Here is a 14615-nt window from a genome sequence, read left to right as displayed (position 1 = left end):
TACATGCTCCATTGGCCTGTAGGTGGCCCAGGAAGGTGTAAATCCGCTCCATTTATATCACTGACAAATACATCATTAGTATCTGATGCCTTGCTTCCAGCACAGGTTTCATAAATGTGGATGTCTGTCTCTGGAACAAGGAAGGTTCCTTCAATTCTTATCCTAAATGGTGTCCTGTCATTGTTCATCCATACAGAAGACATAAAGACAGCCCTTAGTGTAACTTAGAGAGTGACCATTTGAGTAATCATTGAAAAACATGAGACTATGCCTCCTCTTAAAACCAATACCCTTTTCTGTAAGTCCCACCTCACTGATTGTCCTTCAATGAAAGCTGTCCTCCTTGCCAAGCAGATGGAAGTCAGAGCGTGCTCTTACCAGGTGCATTCCTATGGAGGTGGCCATGGCCGTCTCAATCTCCGTTCCCACGTCCTCAACGAAGGGGTATTCGTCCTGCCGATGGATAATCACCTTAGCCCCAGTGGAGGACACCAGGAAGGGGTTGTACTCTTCTTCATTTATGTACAGGATGACCTGCAGCCCTGGAAGGACAAGGCAGCCCATTGTGGTCAAAACCCAGGAGAAGATTCCCTGCTCATAGCTTACCTCTCCCACCACTCTGGGAGCCTCAAAACCAAGACCCAGGCATTTCCTACAAGTGAAAAGCGGACAGGAGCAAAATGGGAAGCTCTGTGAGGGGAGCCTGACTTTTCACTGCTCTGTTTCCAGAGCTTAGCTCAAATAGGGTTCAGGAATAGTATCGTTACTGCAGTGTTGCCAAGCACAAGTTTTGCTACCTGGCCTAAGACGTGAACCTCCTTGGGGCTCTTTGAGATGGGGAGTTCTGCTGGGCACCCAAAGGGATGTGCAGGACTGCGGTTGAGATTCCAGTAGTGCATCTGACCACTGCCCTAAATCCTCTCCCTGATCCTACTGTTACACCTGTGTCTAATCTGAGCCGAGCAGCCAGAGGGACCTTTTAAAATCAGGTCACTCCCTTGTCTGAAACTCTTCAGAGGCATCTCATTGCATACACGGGGACACCATAAAATACTGTCCAGAAACCTGCTGCTGCTGCTAAGTCACTTCAGTCATGTCCGACCCTGTGTGACCCCACAAGACGGCAGCCCATCAGGCTCCCCAGTCCCTGGGATTCTCCAGGCAAGAACACTGGAGTGGGTTGCCATTTCCTTCTCCAATGCATGAAAGTGAAAAGTGAAAGTGACGTCGCTCAGTCGTGTCCGACTCTTAGCGACCCCATGGACTGCAGCCCACGAGGCTCCTCCATCCATGGGATTTTCTAGGCAAGAGTACTGGAGTGGGGTGCCATTGCCTTCTCCACCCAGAAACCTGACTAGCTCTCATATGGTGATGCCTTCCTCCTCATCCCACTCTCCCCCTCCATCAGGAAGCTCCAAGCACACTGGTCATCTTTCTGTTTCCAGAGCACACCAAATCCATTTCCTCATTGAGGTCCTCGGACCTGCTAGTGCTCAAATGCTCCTCAATGGACCGTATCATACATCTTCTCCTCTTCAAATAACCCTCATCCCAGAGGCCTTTCTGGACCTCCTTATCTGAAATAAAATTCCCATCTCAACTCAGCCCTTGTGCGGGGTAATTCTTGAGGTATAAACCTAGGATTGATAACCAGATAATGTCTATGTGCTTGTTCATCCATTTATCTGTTTCTCTCCAACAAAATACGAGCTCCTTGAAAGCAGGGATGATATCTGTGTTATTCACCACTGGGTCCCTAAGACTTGGAAGAGGGCCTGAAGTATAGAAGATACTCAAAAATATTTGGTAAACAAATGAGCAAATGAACAGGGCCTATGTGAGTTGAAAGAAGAGAATTTTTAAAATTATTCTGACTTCTTTTTGTTGTTGTTTAGTTGTGTTTGTGGAGAAGGCAATGGCACCCCACTCCAGTACTCTTACCTGGAAAATCCCATGGACTGAGGAGCCTGGTAGGCTGCAGTCCATGAGGTCGCTAAGAGTCGGGCATGACTGAGCGACTTCACTCTCACTTTTCACTTTCATGCATTGGAGAAGGAAATGGCAACCCATTCCAGTATTCTTGCCTGGAGAATCCTGGGGACTGGGGAGCGTGGTGGGCTGCCGTCTATGGGGTCGCACAGAGTCGGACACGACTGAAGTGACTTAGCAGCAGTAGCAGTTGTGTTTGACTCTTTTCAATCCCATGAACTGTATGTAGCTCACCAGTTTCCTCTGTACTTTACTATCTCCTGGAGTATGCTCAGATTCCTGTCCACTGAGTCAGTGATGCTATCTAACCATCTCATCCTCTGCCGTCCCCTTCTGCCTTTGCCTTTACTCTATCTGTAAGTGAAGGAATCAAAGCCCAGAGTGGGGAAGTGATTTGCTCAAGGTCACACAGCTCAAATGCAGCAGAGACAGGATTGTGCAACAGTTCCCAGACAACTTCTTCCCACTGACGTATGTGCTCTGAGTTATGGTTTCTTGCAGGTGTGGTAAGAACACAGACTGTGCAGTAACAAAGAGGAGGAGTCCAACTGGGTTTTCCTCCATAAGACCTTGCCTATCCTTATAGGAGCATATCTATGTATAAAATCGTGTTCAGTTTGCTTAGAATCTTTCAAGATAGACCAATCGGTTGAGTTCCTGTCTTCTCTACAAAAGTCACGATAGTAGAGTAGCAATAATAATAATATTAGAGGTAGTAATTTTTGGTGGTAATAGTAGCAGCAGCAGCAATGGTAGTAACAGCAGTAACAGTAGTAATGACAACCACAACTAGCATTTATTGGGTGCTTAGTATGTGTTATGGACTGAATTGCGTGTCTTTCTGCAGACCACCCTCCACCCTATTTATATGTTGAAGTCTTAATCCCCACTGTGATTGAATTTGGAGAATCAGCCTTAGGCAGGTGATTAAGGTTAAATGAGGTCAGAAGGGTGGACCCTAATCCCATAGGATTGGTGTTCTCATAAGAAGAGGAAGAGACAACACAGCTTTCTCTCTGCATGCCACCAAAGAGAGGCCATGTGAGGACAGAGACAGGTGGCCAACTGCAAGCCAGCAAGAGAGTCCTCACCAGGACCAAATTTGCCAGCAGCTTGACCATGAGTTTCTAAATGTCCATTGTTTAAGCCACCCATCTATAATATTTTGCTAAGGCAGCCCAACCAAATGAATACAGCGTGTGTCAGGCCTTATTAACTGCTTTTCATGTTTTGACTTCTCAATTACCTTGTATTATCAGTACCATTGTTATTCCCACTTTATAAATGAAGGGGAGTAAACTTTCACTGGGCTGCACAGAGTGACAGAGTGGGTTTTGGCTCCAAAATCTGTCATCTTAATCAGGATAAAGGTGTGTTGGCCTCTCTAATCTCCTGCTCAGCACGTCTGGATTTAAGTCCATTCTGAAGCTGCCTGCTCGGCATTACTCACTCCAGCTACAATTTTAAACCTGAGTGGTTTCCCCAGGTGAAGAAACACCAGGGTTGTCCCTGCTGCTCTCTCAAAAGCAAAGAGGAGATGTCAAAAAAGAAAATAGATTCTGATAGAGAAGGAAAGAACCGACATGGATGAGAAAAAGTTGTATCCCCAGTTTCTGGCCAGGTTAGGGAGAGCCTGTATCTCTGGAAGGCTTCAAGCACCCCAACTGTCCTGCTGTCAGCAAGCTTGTCATTAGAGCACCCCAGGATCCCCTTGATGCAGGTTTTCTTACCAAATTCACTGCCTCCCATGGAGGTGCTGAGGATAGTCTCATTTTGTCTATTGTTGAATGTGTAGCAATTCCCATACATTGGATGGTGGAAAAGCGTGAAGTTCCTATGGTGAAAGAATACAGGTCAGAAAGGGCTGTGCTGGGAACTCCCGTCACGCACCTGAGCTGACATCTCAGTGGGCAGTGCTAACGGGCCAGCTCTCTTCTGTGGACAATGGATGACAGACACAACTTATGTTCCCCATCTTTCCTCCGACAGATGACAAACAAGGCCCCTCGTCCAGTTGACACATGTTGATGTAGAACCACCCTCTGCTTTCCCTTCACCCTCTTAATCCACTCACCTCCTTCTCCATCCTGACTTGGCATGCTTTGTGCCAATATATCTGTCCTCACTTCCTCTCCGCTTGAATATCTCAGCCAACACTTGACTTTTTTTTCCCATTCCGATTCCTAGCAAATGATTCCCAGAAAAGGAATCACATCATACATGTCCTTATACTGACTTTAGAATCCAACTTTCAGGAGACATGATTCTAATCACTCAGTTTTCACAAGGATCAATATACCAACTAACATATAGAAACGTTTAGTATTTTAAAAGAATGAAGAAAGCTTTTACAATAAACAGGAACACTTTAGAATGCCCCATGACTGCCTAGTGTCCACCAGGAATCTGGGTGTTATCTTAATGGTAGAAAGGTATGAAAGCTCACGTCTGTCCACAGACCTTCCTGCCCTCCCTTCTTCTCTTCCTGCCTCCTTCCATCTCTCCTTCTTTACTTCCTCTTGACTAGATTGATGGTTCTCACTGGTATGCATGATGGTAATATACAAGGTTATATGTCCACCATCAACTACTCTGTTTTAATAATTTAATGAGTTTAAGGATGTTTTGACACTAAGTCATCTTCATCTTCCTCACAGACTCTAGAGCTGAGCTCCTGTATAAGTCATTTTCCAAAAGGCAGGGTCAGTGAGAAGAGCACCTGTCACTCCCAAGACCTCTAGCTGAGCTGCAGGTGCGTGCAAGGAGCCCAGCACTTAGAGCCCCTGGTCCCTGGAGCTGAGAGAGCAGCCTTCCACTACTGACCTGGCATCGCAGGACACCCCGTCAAAGAAGCAAGTGACCAGCAGCTCGTCAGCAGAGTAGCTCATGTTGATTTTCTTCTCCTGAGACACCTGGGCCATGATGTTCATGTAGTGCAGCTTGTACCACTCCTGGATAGCATTGACCCCTGAGCTGAAGGTGTAGACCGCACAGTCCGATGTGTCATTAGAACACTGTGAATAGGAGGAGACACCAAGATAAAGCTACGGGCCCTGCCAGGGGCCCTTAGAAGGACTGTGAGGCTAAGGAACTGGACTGTAGATACTCAGGGGAACAGGAGAGATACCTGGGCAAGGATGGGCTTCTTCTCACTTCTGAGACCAGGGACTCAACATCCTCAAGCCTCAAGGACCAAGAAGGGGCTAAGTGAGGAAGGACACAGAGCCTCACTCTCATGAGTCTCTCAGTGAGAACCAAGACCAGCTTCCTCAGAGTCCCCAGATAGCCAGGCTTTTACCAATCATGGCTACTGAGTTCCACCCAACCCTCACCATTTCTTATCAGATCAACAGTCTAAAAATTGAGATTCTAGCCCAGACATTGCCATGACCTCTCTGCAAGACCCTGGGCAAGGCACTCAGTTCAGTCGCTCAGTCGTGTATGACTCTTTGCGACCCCATGGACAGCAGCACACCAGGCTTCCCTGTCCATCCCAACTCCTGGAGCTTACTCAAACTCATGTCCGTCCAGTTGGTGATGCCATTCAACCATCTCATCCTCTGTCGTCCCCTTCTCCTCCCCACCTCAATCTTTCCCAGCATCAGGGTCTTTTCAAATGAGTCAGTTCTTTGCATTAGGTGGCCAAAGTATTGGGAGTTTCAACTTCAATATCAGTTCTTCCAATGAATATTCAGGACTGATTTCCTTTAGGATTGGCTGGTTTGATTGTTTTGCAGTCCAAGGGACTCTCAAGAGTCTTCTCCAACACCACAGTTTAAAAGCATCAATTTTTCAGTGCTCAGCTTTCTTTATAGTCCAACTCTTATATACATACATGACTACTGGAAAAACCATAGCTTTGACTAGATGGACCTTTTTTGACAAAGTAATGTCTCTGCTTTTTAATATGCCATCTAGGTTGGCCATAACTTTTCTTCCAAGGAGCAAGCATCATTTAATTTCATGGCTGCAGTCACCACCTGCAGTGATTTTGGAGCCTGCCAAAATAAAGTCTGTCACTGTTTCCATTGTTTCCCTATCTATTTGCCATGAAGTGATGGGACTGGATGCCATGATCTTAGCTTTCTGAATGTTGAGCTTTAAGCCAACTTTTTCACTCTCCTCTTTCACTTTCATCAAGAGGCTCTTTAGTTTTTCTCCACTTTCTGCCATATAAGGGTAGTGTCATCTGCGTACCTATCCTTATTTCACCTACAAAATGTTGATCAAAATACCATACTTCCCTACCTCATATGCTGGTTAGGAAGACCAGCATTCAAATTATATAATAATGGGAATTCTATAGGTAAACTGTGATATGGCCCAGATGTTCTCATCATACTTATGTGCGTGTGTGCTCAGTCACTCAGTCATGTTCAACTCTGTGACCCCATGGACTGTGGCCCACCAGGCTCCTCTGTCCATGGAATTCTCCAGGCAAGAACGCTGGAGTGGGTTGCCATTCCATTCTCAGGGGATCTTCCCAACCCAGGGATCGAACCCATTTCTTCTGAATTGCAGGCAGATTCTTTACCACTGCATGACCTGAGAAGCCCCTCTCATTTCATCAACAGGGCTTGAAAACTCTCCTAAAAGACAGACACCAAAAGATGAATTTGAGTATCAAGGGGAATTTTATCTTGCATAAGGACCAAGGAAAACTTCACAAAGGTTCAGTGATTTAGAAAAAGTGCCACTTTCCCCTCAGGATTGGCAAATGGAGCCATCAGGTCTCACAATCAGCAACCAAGACTATGAAGACTGAGTAGCTCTCATCCTGCAGAAACAGCTGGGGCACAGAGAGGAGGGTGATGGTTGAGTGTGGCCATGAAGGCAATGGAATTCATTTTTGGTAAGTGGCTGCTTCTTCAGAGCCCCTTAAATGGGACCAAGAAGGAGAGATAAGAAGTCAGGCTATAGCACCTCATGAAGGCAAGTATTGCTGGGAACACTGTGTGTTTCTGCTGCTCATTTTCTATTTTCTTCCTTCTGGTATCTGCACTCCAATTTTATTTGGTAGAATTTCCTTTCCCTCTTTGGATATAGTCAGCCAAGACTGTCCATCAAGATGCCCTACCCTACATGAGCCATCAGGTGACCCAAACTTGGTCAATCAGATAGTCCCCAGTGGAATTTGAATCAACAAGTGAAGCTTATTTAATCCAGCAGCAATATCTGAAATGACTCTTCATCATTTCTTGCCACCAGGATCCCTGAATCTTCCCTAATTTCTGTCCTTTGAGAGGACTCCATGAGCTACTGGTCACCTTCTAAGACAGAGGTCCTCAACCTTTTTGGCACAGGGACTGGTTTCGTGGAAGACAGTTTTTCCACAGATGTTGCCAGTGGGAGTGATGGTTCAAGTGATGGGGAGCAGCAGGGAAGCTTTGCTGGCTCACCCACCACTCACCTCCTACTCTGTGGCCGGTTCCTAACAGGCCACCGACCTGATACCAGTTCTAATGGCATTTTTATCTGTTTAAGATCGCCTGGGGGCTTCCCAGGTGGCTCAGTGGTAAAGAATCTGCCTGCCAATGCAGGAGACACAGGGGACGCAGGTTCGATCCCTGGATCAGGAATATCCCTTGAAGGAGGAAATGGCAACCCACTCCAGTATTCTTGCCTGGTAAATCCCATGGAAAGGAGCCTGGCGGGCTATAGTCCACAGGGTTGCAAAGAGTTGAACATGACTGGGCACAGCACACATAATAACGATTGCCTGGATCAGTTTCAGTTGCTTGCAGCCGATTCACCCTGAATGTGTTTCTTTCTGAGGCACTATAGGACTAACAGCAAAGAAGAAACCTTCCTGGACAGGACCCCGCCTCCCCGGACCCATGACCCCGCCTCCCCAGACCCATGACCCCGCCTCCCCAACCCGTGACCCCGCCTCCCCGGACCCATGACCCCACCTCCCCGGACCCATGACCATGCCTCCCCGACCCATGACCTCACCTCCCCGGACCCATAATCCCCAGGCCTGGAAACCGAGAGGATGTGCATCTTACCAGCTGGAATCCCACCACCTCCTTGGAATTGTGGATATGCATGACATCTGATGCCTTGTGAATGATTCTTGCGTTGACTTTCCGCTTCCGTCCCGTGAAGAAGTCCCTGGCCTTGCCCGTATCACCCTTCTCAAAGGCCATCAGTGGGGCTAGGTTGAGGAATTTGGGATCAGTGCCCTTCCTGACTGAACTCCAGGACTGTGCCTCTCGGCGTTTCCGAGACGTAATCTCTGAAAAGCCATAAAGGGTCTTCAAGGCTGCTCTGGTCTCCTGTTCCAAGTCGGCTAGGAGGTGGCGCACAGCACTGTACCTGCCAAGGTGGGAAGGAGGAGTTGGGATGGGGAAACCCCTCTGGCCCTTTACCGTGCTGCTTCCCATTGATGTGCCCATCGTCCCAGCGCCCTTGGCCAAGAAGACCAGGCCATTTTAAATTTTCCTCTTCCAGCGTGACCACTGGCTCAAATAAATGGGGACAGGCTCCTGTATGACCCTTGTGTAACTGCCTGTGGCTTCACCTTTGCCATCACTGTCTGCTTGCTCTCGGGGTGTGTTGATGAGTTTGCCCCAACCAGCATTTCTGGAGTGGTGACTGTCAGCTGCCTCCCATAAACCAGCCACAGTGAAGACAAGTAAATAACTGCTAACCAGGAGTCTCCCCAGCGGCAGGCTCTGTTTCTACCTGGCATACTTGCCCCTGCCCACAGGTTCTCCTCAAATCAGTGCTGGGAGGGAGAGGTATTACTGTTACCTTGAAAACCCCCAAGAACACAGAATGATTCAGGAGTTGACTACATGAAGCATAACAACACCATCTTTTCATTTTCACAATACTGAATGGTCCTGACCTCCCTCTTAACTCTCCTTACTCTCTCGCCCCCTTGCTTTACGCACAGACCACACAGCATAGTGACTGAACATAGAAACTTCAGAGCCAAACTGCCTGGGTTCCAGTTCCCCATCCTGGTTCTGGATGTGGGACTCTGGACAAGCCATTTAGCCTTTTCATGTCTCAGTTTTCCCATCTGTAAAATGTGATTATTGGCAAGAGTTAACCAGTTTATTCTATCTATCCATCCATTCACATATCTCTATGTGTATGTATGTAAATAATAAATATTATTAATTTTATTAGTGTAATTTTATTTGTTAATATTTCAATCCTCTACCAACATCAGCTGCACGAGGACAAAGACTGTGTCTGAGTTATTCACTTCCAAGCCCCAGAAGGAGACATAGTGAATGACAACTTGTAGAGGCTGAGTAAGAGATTACGGAACGATTGATGGAGGGAAGAAAGGGTGTGGGGAGGAAGGAAGAAAGGAAGGAAGGAAAGAAAGACTTTGAGGGGGAGGATAAGTTTAGACCTGATTTTGATTTTGAGCTTTGCCATCAACTCATCGAGGACTCTACAAGTTAGTTCCCTTTGAAGGTCTTCTTCCCTTGCTCTTCCCTTCTCCCAGCCCCCACCCCTGCTCTGCCAAATTCTGATCTGCCTCACAGATCAGTTTTCAATAATCCTGAGAAGGATTCCGATGACCCATTTAGAACAGGTCAGGCAACAGACAATTAGGCAGGACGAAGGGATGGTCCTGCCCAGAGCCCAGTGATCTCAATTAGTGGGGCTGGGTTGACTCAGGTGAGGGTTTTGGGCAGCGGAGGTGCTTCTGGAAGTCATCTAGGTGTCACGTCTGAGTCAGCCTCCAGCTCACGCTCAGGGGAGAGTGAGGGCGTGAGCTTGGCGAGCTCAGGGCAAATGGCTAAGCTGGACTCTGTGTGTGTGTGTGTGTGTGTGTGTGTGTCTAAGACAGGAGGGATGCTTGTCTATTCCAGACCCAGCTGCCAAGCAGAAGAGTTCCTTGCAGCCTCTCTCACCCTCCTCCCTTCCTTGAGCCAGTCCATCCTCAGAAGTTGCTGATGGATTGAAAATTTGGTACAGATTTTAAACCAGGGAGAGGGCAGTTTACCAACACTGGCAAGAAATTCAAGTTTCTAAACAGTGTGTCTGCAGGCTGGAGTGCGTCACCTTTGGGAGGGGCACTGGCATCTGGAGGGGGCATGACCCCTCCTCCACGTGCCTGCTCTTGCCTCTTACTTGTAAGGGTTGATGTTGCAGATGGTGACCGCAGGAAAATCCAGCTTTTGGAAGTGGACTTTGATGGAGACAGAGACGGTGTAGAAGGATGAGATGAGGAGGGCACACTGCCAGAAAATGAGGGCCACGGCCGTCAGCGTGAAGAGAATCCAGAGCAGGCGCCGGAGGCGGCCACGCGACACCACGATGCGGCGGCAGCCATGGGTGTTGGTGTTCAGACAGTACCACTGCATCAGCTCTTTGATGTTAGGTGCCTGAGGTCCCGTCACGGGCAGATTCTTCTTGATTTTGGCTTTGATCTTCTCTCCAGGAGCCATGGTGAGGATGGGACAGACAAGCTGGAGGGGCAGAGAAAAAAGGCAAGTGAGTGGGTACAGCCCAGAGGCTGGGCGCTGGGAAACACCAGCTCATGTGTCCCCAAAGGCTGTCTTCCTCTTTCCCTTTGGGCTAGACAGTCTGCTTTCTGAGGCCTTGGCCCTTGCTCCAGGATATTTGCTTTGGGGCCACCACAGCTGCCTCCCTCTCTGCCTGCTTCCCAGGGCAGCCCCCAGGCCAAGCCGTGTGGATGCCGGGGCTGGGTAAGGCTTAACATGAAAATGACTCCATGAGTTTGAAAGACCTTTCTCCTGGGTGCTTGGAACAACCCCACCCCATCAGACTCCACTTCCCTCTTATCAAGCTCCATCGTGATCTTAGCAGCCGAGGCCTGATTTTATCACCTCCATTAGCCTGCCTTCCTTGAGGGCATCATTCCTACCTCCTCCTGCCCCCCTGGTGCTGACCTCAGCGTCTGGCACAGAGCAAGTGCCTTGCGAATCGATTCTAACAGATAAAATCTGCCAAGAGAATTTCCAGGCAGCCACACTAGATCATGTTCAGTCCCTTGCCAGACCAGCCGTAGCTTCCCGAGCTTTTCTCAGCTGATTTACTGCAAGTGGAGTGTTTCTGTTTCACTTCTGTTTCACTTTTTCTCTTTATACTCAAGCTCTTAGTGTTTCTAGAGCACCTGATACAATAATACAACAATAGCCTATAAATATTGGCCACTTAATATTTGCCAGGCATTGTGCCAGATTTCCTTTATTCTAACATACCACTGATTTGGAGAATACATTTTGATTTTATAACAGCTTTGTTTGGGGAAGAATGTTGAAAAGCAAATTACCACATTCATCAATATACACGATGTATCTGAATTATAGAAGCTTTACAATGTACAATAACAATCTTTTAAAATATGAACTAAAATAATATATAGTCTCATTCATCTCATAAATGTGTACAGTCTCATTCTTCATATAGAACATACATAATAAATCTCGATCCAAATCTATCTATATATACTTCAGTTCATGTTTCAACAATGCCATAAGGTAGGCATACTATTATTATCTCCAGGTTACTGAGGAGGAAAATGAGCTCAGAGAGGTTGGAGTAACTTGTGCAAAATCACACAGCTAGTAAGTGGAGGCACTTGGTTGGAACCTTGCAACCTTTATCATCATGGTATATGCCTTGAGGGGACTGGTATTCTGCTGGGTGCTGCCCACTCCTCATGAGTTAATTAGCAGTTCCTGGAACTAAGGATGGGATCCTGAGCTATCTACTTTTCAAATTCTGGGTAGTTAGTACAATCGCTTCCTAACATTGGTATTAGTAAACATGGGCATTGGGGAGGGGTATATGGAAACTCTGTCTCCTGTGCCTACCATAGGTGACAGAGACAAATTAGGATATACTATAATTTGAAGTAGGATATACAGTGTAATCCCCATGCTCCCCCGCACCCCCACCCCGCCCTGCCCCACCAGAAGGCTTGGGCCTGGGACAAAGACTGTAGTTTACCCCATCTTGTTCTTCAGGATTCTGGACTTAAGCACTCACTTTTTCTCTACCCTAAACCCATGGGATATTGTCCAAAATTGGGAGCTTGGGCCAAGCTGGTAAACCTTCAAGTTTATGGTGTCAGTGAGTTTCAGGTTTATGACAGCAAGGATACAGAGTGTTGCAAGGGAGATAAGACGTGCAGAGGCAGCCAGCCACTCTAAGCCTTCACAGATGTATATGATCTTGCTGTGGTCTCTGACCTTCAAAATTATGCTATAAACCTCTTGGCAAGAGGAAAGTGATTTATTGTGTTTTATCATTTTAAATGTTGTCCATCCCGACCTCCTCTCTCCCTACAATTCAAAAACAAAAATTTGCAAGAGTTTGTTTTAGAAACCTAGGTCCAGGTACAATTTTGTATCAAATAAAACTGCAACCCAGGGAAGATTTTCTCCTCTGTGAATGTTCCACAGAAACTGTGATTCTGGAAGTTTCTGTCATCAAACCTTCTTGTCCTCTCACTAAATACAACTCTTAGGGTCTCTCTAGCCCATCAGCCCCTTCCCCAGGACTGCTTTGACCCCAGTGGGTCAGCCACCAATGTCAGTGAAACTGCAGGTGAAAGAAGGGAACCCACCTTGCTCATCATAAAACATATACATCTTCACACAAATAATATAATATTTCAACTTCTGAGCAAAGTAAGGTTTGCTACAGAGCAAGGATGTAGCTACATTTAGGTTATATTGCTTGATTAAACATGATGCCCTTGTGGTAGAGTTAGTAACTGACACCCAGCACTCATTCTTCTAAGCACTTTACAAGTATTAGCTGATTTAATTTCTACAACTATTTTCGGCAATAGGCAGCACAATTTTCTCCATGATACAAATGAAACAGAGATGCTGAGCAGTTAAGCAACTTGCCCAAGGTCACACTAGAAAATGGTGGAGTTGCAACTGAAACCAGGAGCCTTGAACTACAAACTACTCCCCAAATAATAATAACAACAGCAACAGCAGCAAGAACAACAAAAATAATACCAGCTTTCATTTATTGATCCTTTACTCTCAAGCTTTCTCCTCAGAGTCTTTTCACGCATTACCTTATTTAATCCTCACTGAGGAGGAAATGGCAACCCACTCCAGTATTCTTGCCTTGGGAAATCCCATGGACAGAGGAGCCTGGCGGGCTACAGTTCATGGGGTCACAAAGAGTCAGACACAACTGAGCTCGAGCAGGCACAGAGAAGAAAACTGAGGTGCAGAGTTTAGGCAACTTGTCCAGTGCCACACAGGTAGAAGGATTAAAATAATTCTCTGGAATTCCGGGGTCCCTCGTGATTCTCTTCTGCACCCCTCTCGCCCATTCCCGACCTCGACTGTCCTTAAAATCTCAGTGATGGAAGCCGAACCTCAGGCTCTGGGCGCCAGATCCGCGCTTCTCACCAGCAACTCTGCAGCCCCTGCCCTCCCCGCGCAGAGAGACCCGGTTCTGTGCCCGAAGCCACGTCTGCTTGAGGGCAGCGAGGGCTGAAGCTGCAGCAGAGAACCCAATCAACTCGCTTCAAGTGTTTGCTGTTTTCTGCAACCACAGTCACCCTAAAGAAAACATTCCAGGGGGTGGAAGGAAAGACCGCGGTCAGGTCCACGCGTCTCACTGAGGCCAGGAAAGGAATGAGCAAGTGCTGGGTGGAGAGACTGGGCGGGGCGCAGCCCCGAACCCCTGGACCCAGTTTCTGAATAAATCAGAAACGCCTCCGGCTCTAGCTCTGCCTCCCCGGCCACCGTGTGGGCAGACAGCAGAGTGCTAGACCGAATGGATGTATTTGGGAAAGAGTCCGAGCATCCCCGGTACCCGAAGGCAACCCCGGGCTGATGATGCACACTCCGCGTCTACCGCCCGACCAAAGTCCGGAAGCTCACCGCGGTCGCTCCGGGGCCTGAAACTCCCGACCCAACTCGGCTGGGCTCACCTCACTCGGTTCGGAAGTGTCTGCGGTTAGCGTGTGCGCGATCCGAGTACGCTCCGTTCCGCTCCTCTTACAGCGAGAGCATCCCGCAGCCGCAGCAGCCAAGGCTCTTGTGGGCTGGGCCCCGCCCCCATAGGGCCCCGCCCCCATAGGGCCCCGCCCCCCACCTGCCTAGGTGTATTTCCCCAGCGGCCTGGGGACTTGCGGCATCCCAGAGTCGGCAACGATTCTGCAGCGCCCCCTGCCATCCTGAGGGCGCTCTGCGTCCCAGCCCGTCCCGTGCCGTGCTTCCAGGCGGTACGGCGCTGTGCCTGCTGCCGCCCTGAGGCCACACTGGATCCTGTTCCTCACGTTCTCGCAGCGCCTCCTGCCGCCCTGTTACTGCCCAGCGCCTTCCATCCTGGTCCAGCTGGGCACCCTCCCGGCCCCAGCATCAAGAGAAATCCCAAGTAGCCTCCTGTCCCCGGCTTCCTCTTGACCTGGATGGAGTCCGAGGGCGCTTCAGTGCCCACCTGGGCAGCAGGGATGTTAGGGCAGGTCGCTCATCTTTCAGTCTCTTCAGCTGTCATTTTCTTTCTTTTTATTTTAGGAACTCACACTGAAAACTACAATAAATGAGCTTGGAAAATTACAACTGGGAGGGACCGTAGGGACACCTCTGTCACAACCCCATTGACTAGAGAAGGAACAGGTGCAGAGAGGAGAAGCGGTCTGCACTTTTTTTCAC

General features: G+C 48.1%; 1 protein-coding gene across 2 annotated transcripts in view; it reads right to left on the bottom strand.

Moving 5' to 3' along the window:
• SCNN1G (sodium channel epithelial 1 subunit gamma) overlaps nt 1-14071 on the bottom strand; it is a 31201-nt gene extending 17130 nt beyond the window's left edge. Inside the window, exons 1-6 of one of the 2 annotated variants that reach the window (XM_061401413.1) lie at nt 13892-14071; nt 10090-10427; nt 7998-8307; nt 4813-5003; nt 3720-3823; nt 379-542 (exon numbers count right to left, since the gene is read on the bottom strand). In XM_061401413.1, coding sequence (XP_061257397.1) covers nt 379-542; nt 3720-3823; nt 4813-5003; nt 7998-8307; nt 10090-10427; nt 13892-14038 — 1254 coding nt within the window. In that variant the 5' untranslated portion in view covers nt 14039-14071. Of the gene's footprint in view, nt 1-378; nt 543-3719; nt 3824-4812; nt 5004-7997; nt 8308-10089; nt 10428-13841 lie in introns of both variants that reach the window. The other variant, XM_061401414.1, reaches the window with a different exon arrangement.
• Nucleotides 14072-14615: the final 544 nt, after the last annotated feature.

This window comes from Bos javanicus, chromosome 25 (assembly GCF_032452875.1).
Source record: "Bos javanicus breed banteng chromosome 25, ARS-OSU_banteng_1.0, whole genome shotgun sequence".
NCBI lineage: Eukaryota > Metazoa > Chordata > Mammalia > Artiodactyla > Bovidae > Bos > Bos javanicus.
Note: the sequence above shows the minus strand (reverse complement) of the source record. Positions and strands in the feature narration are given on the sequence as shown.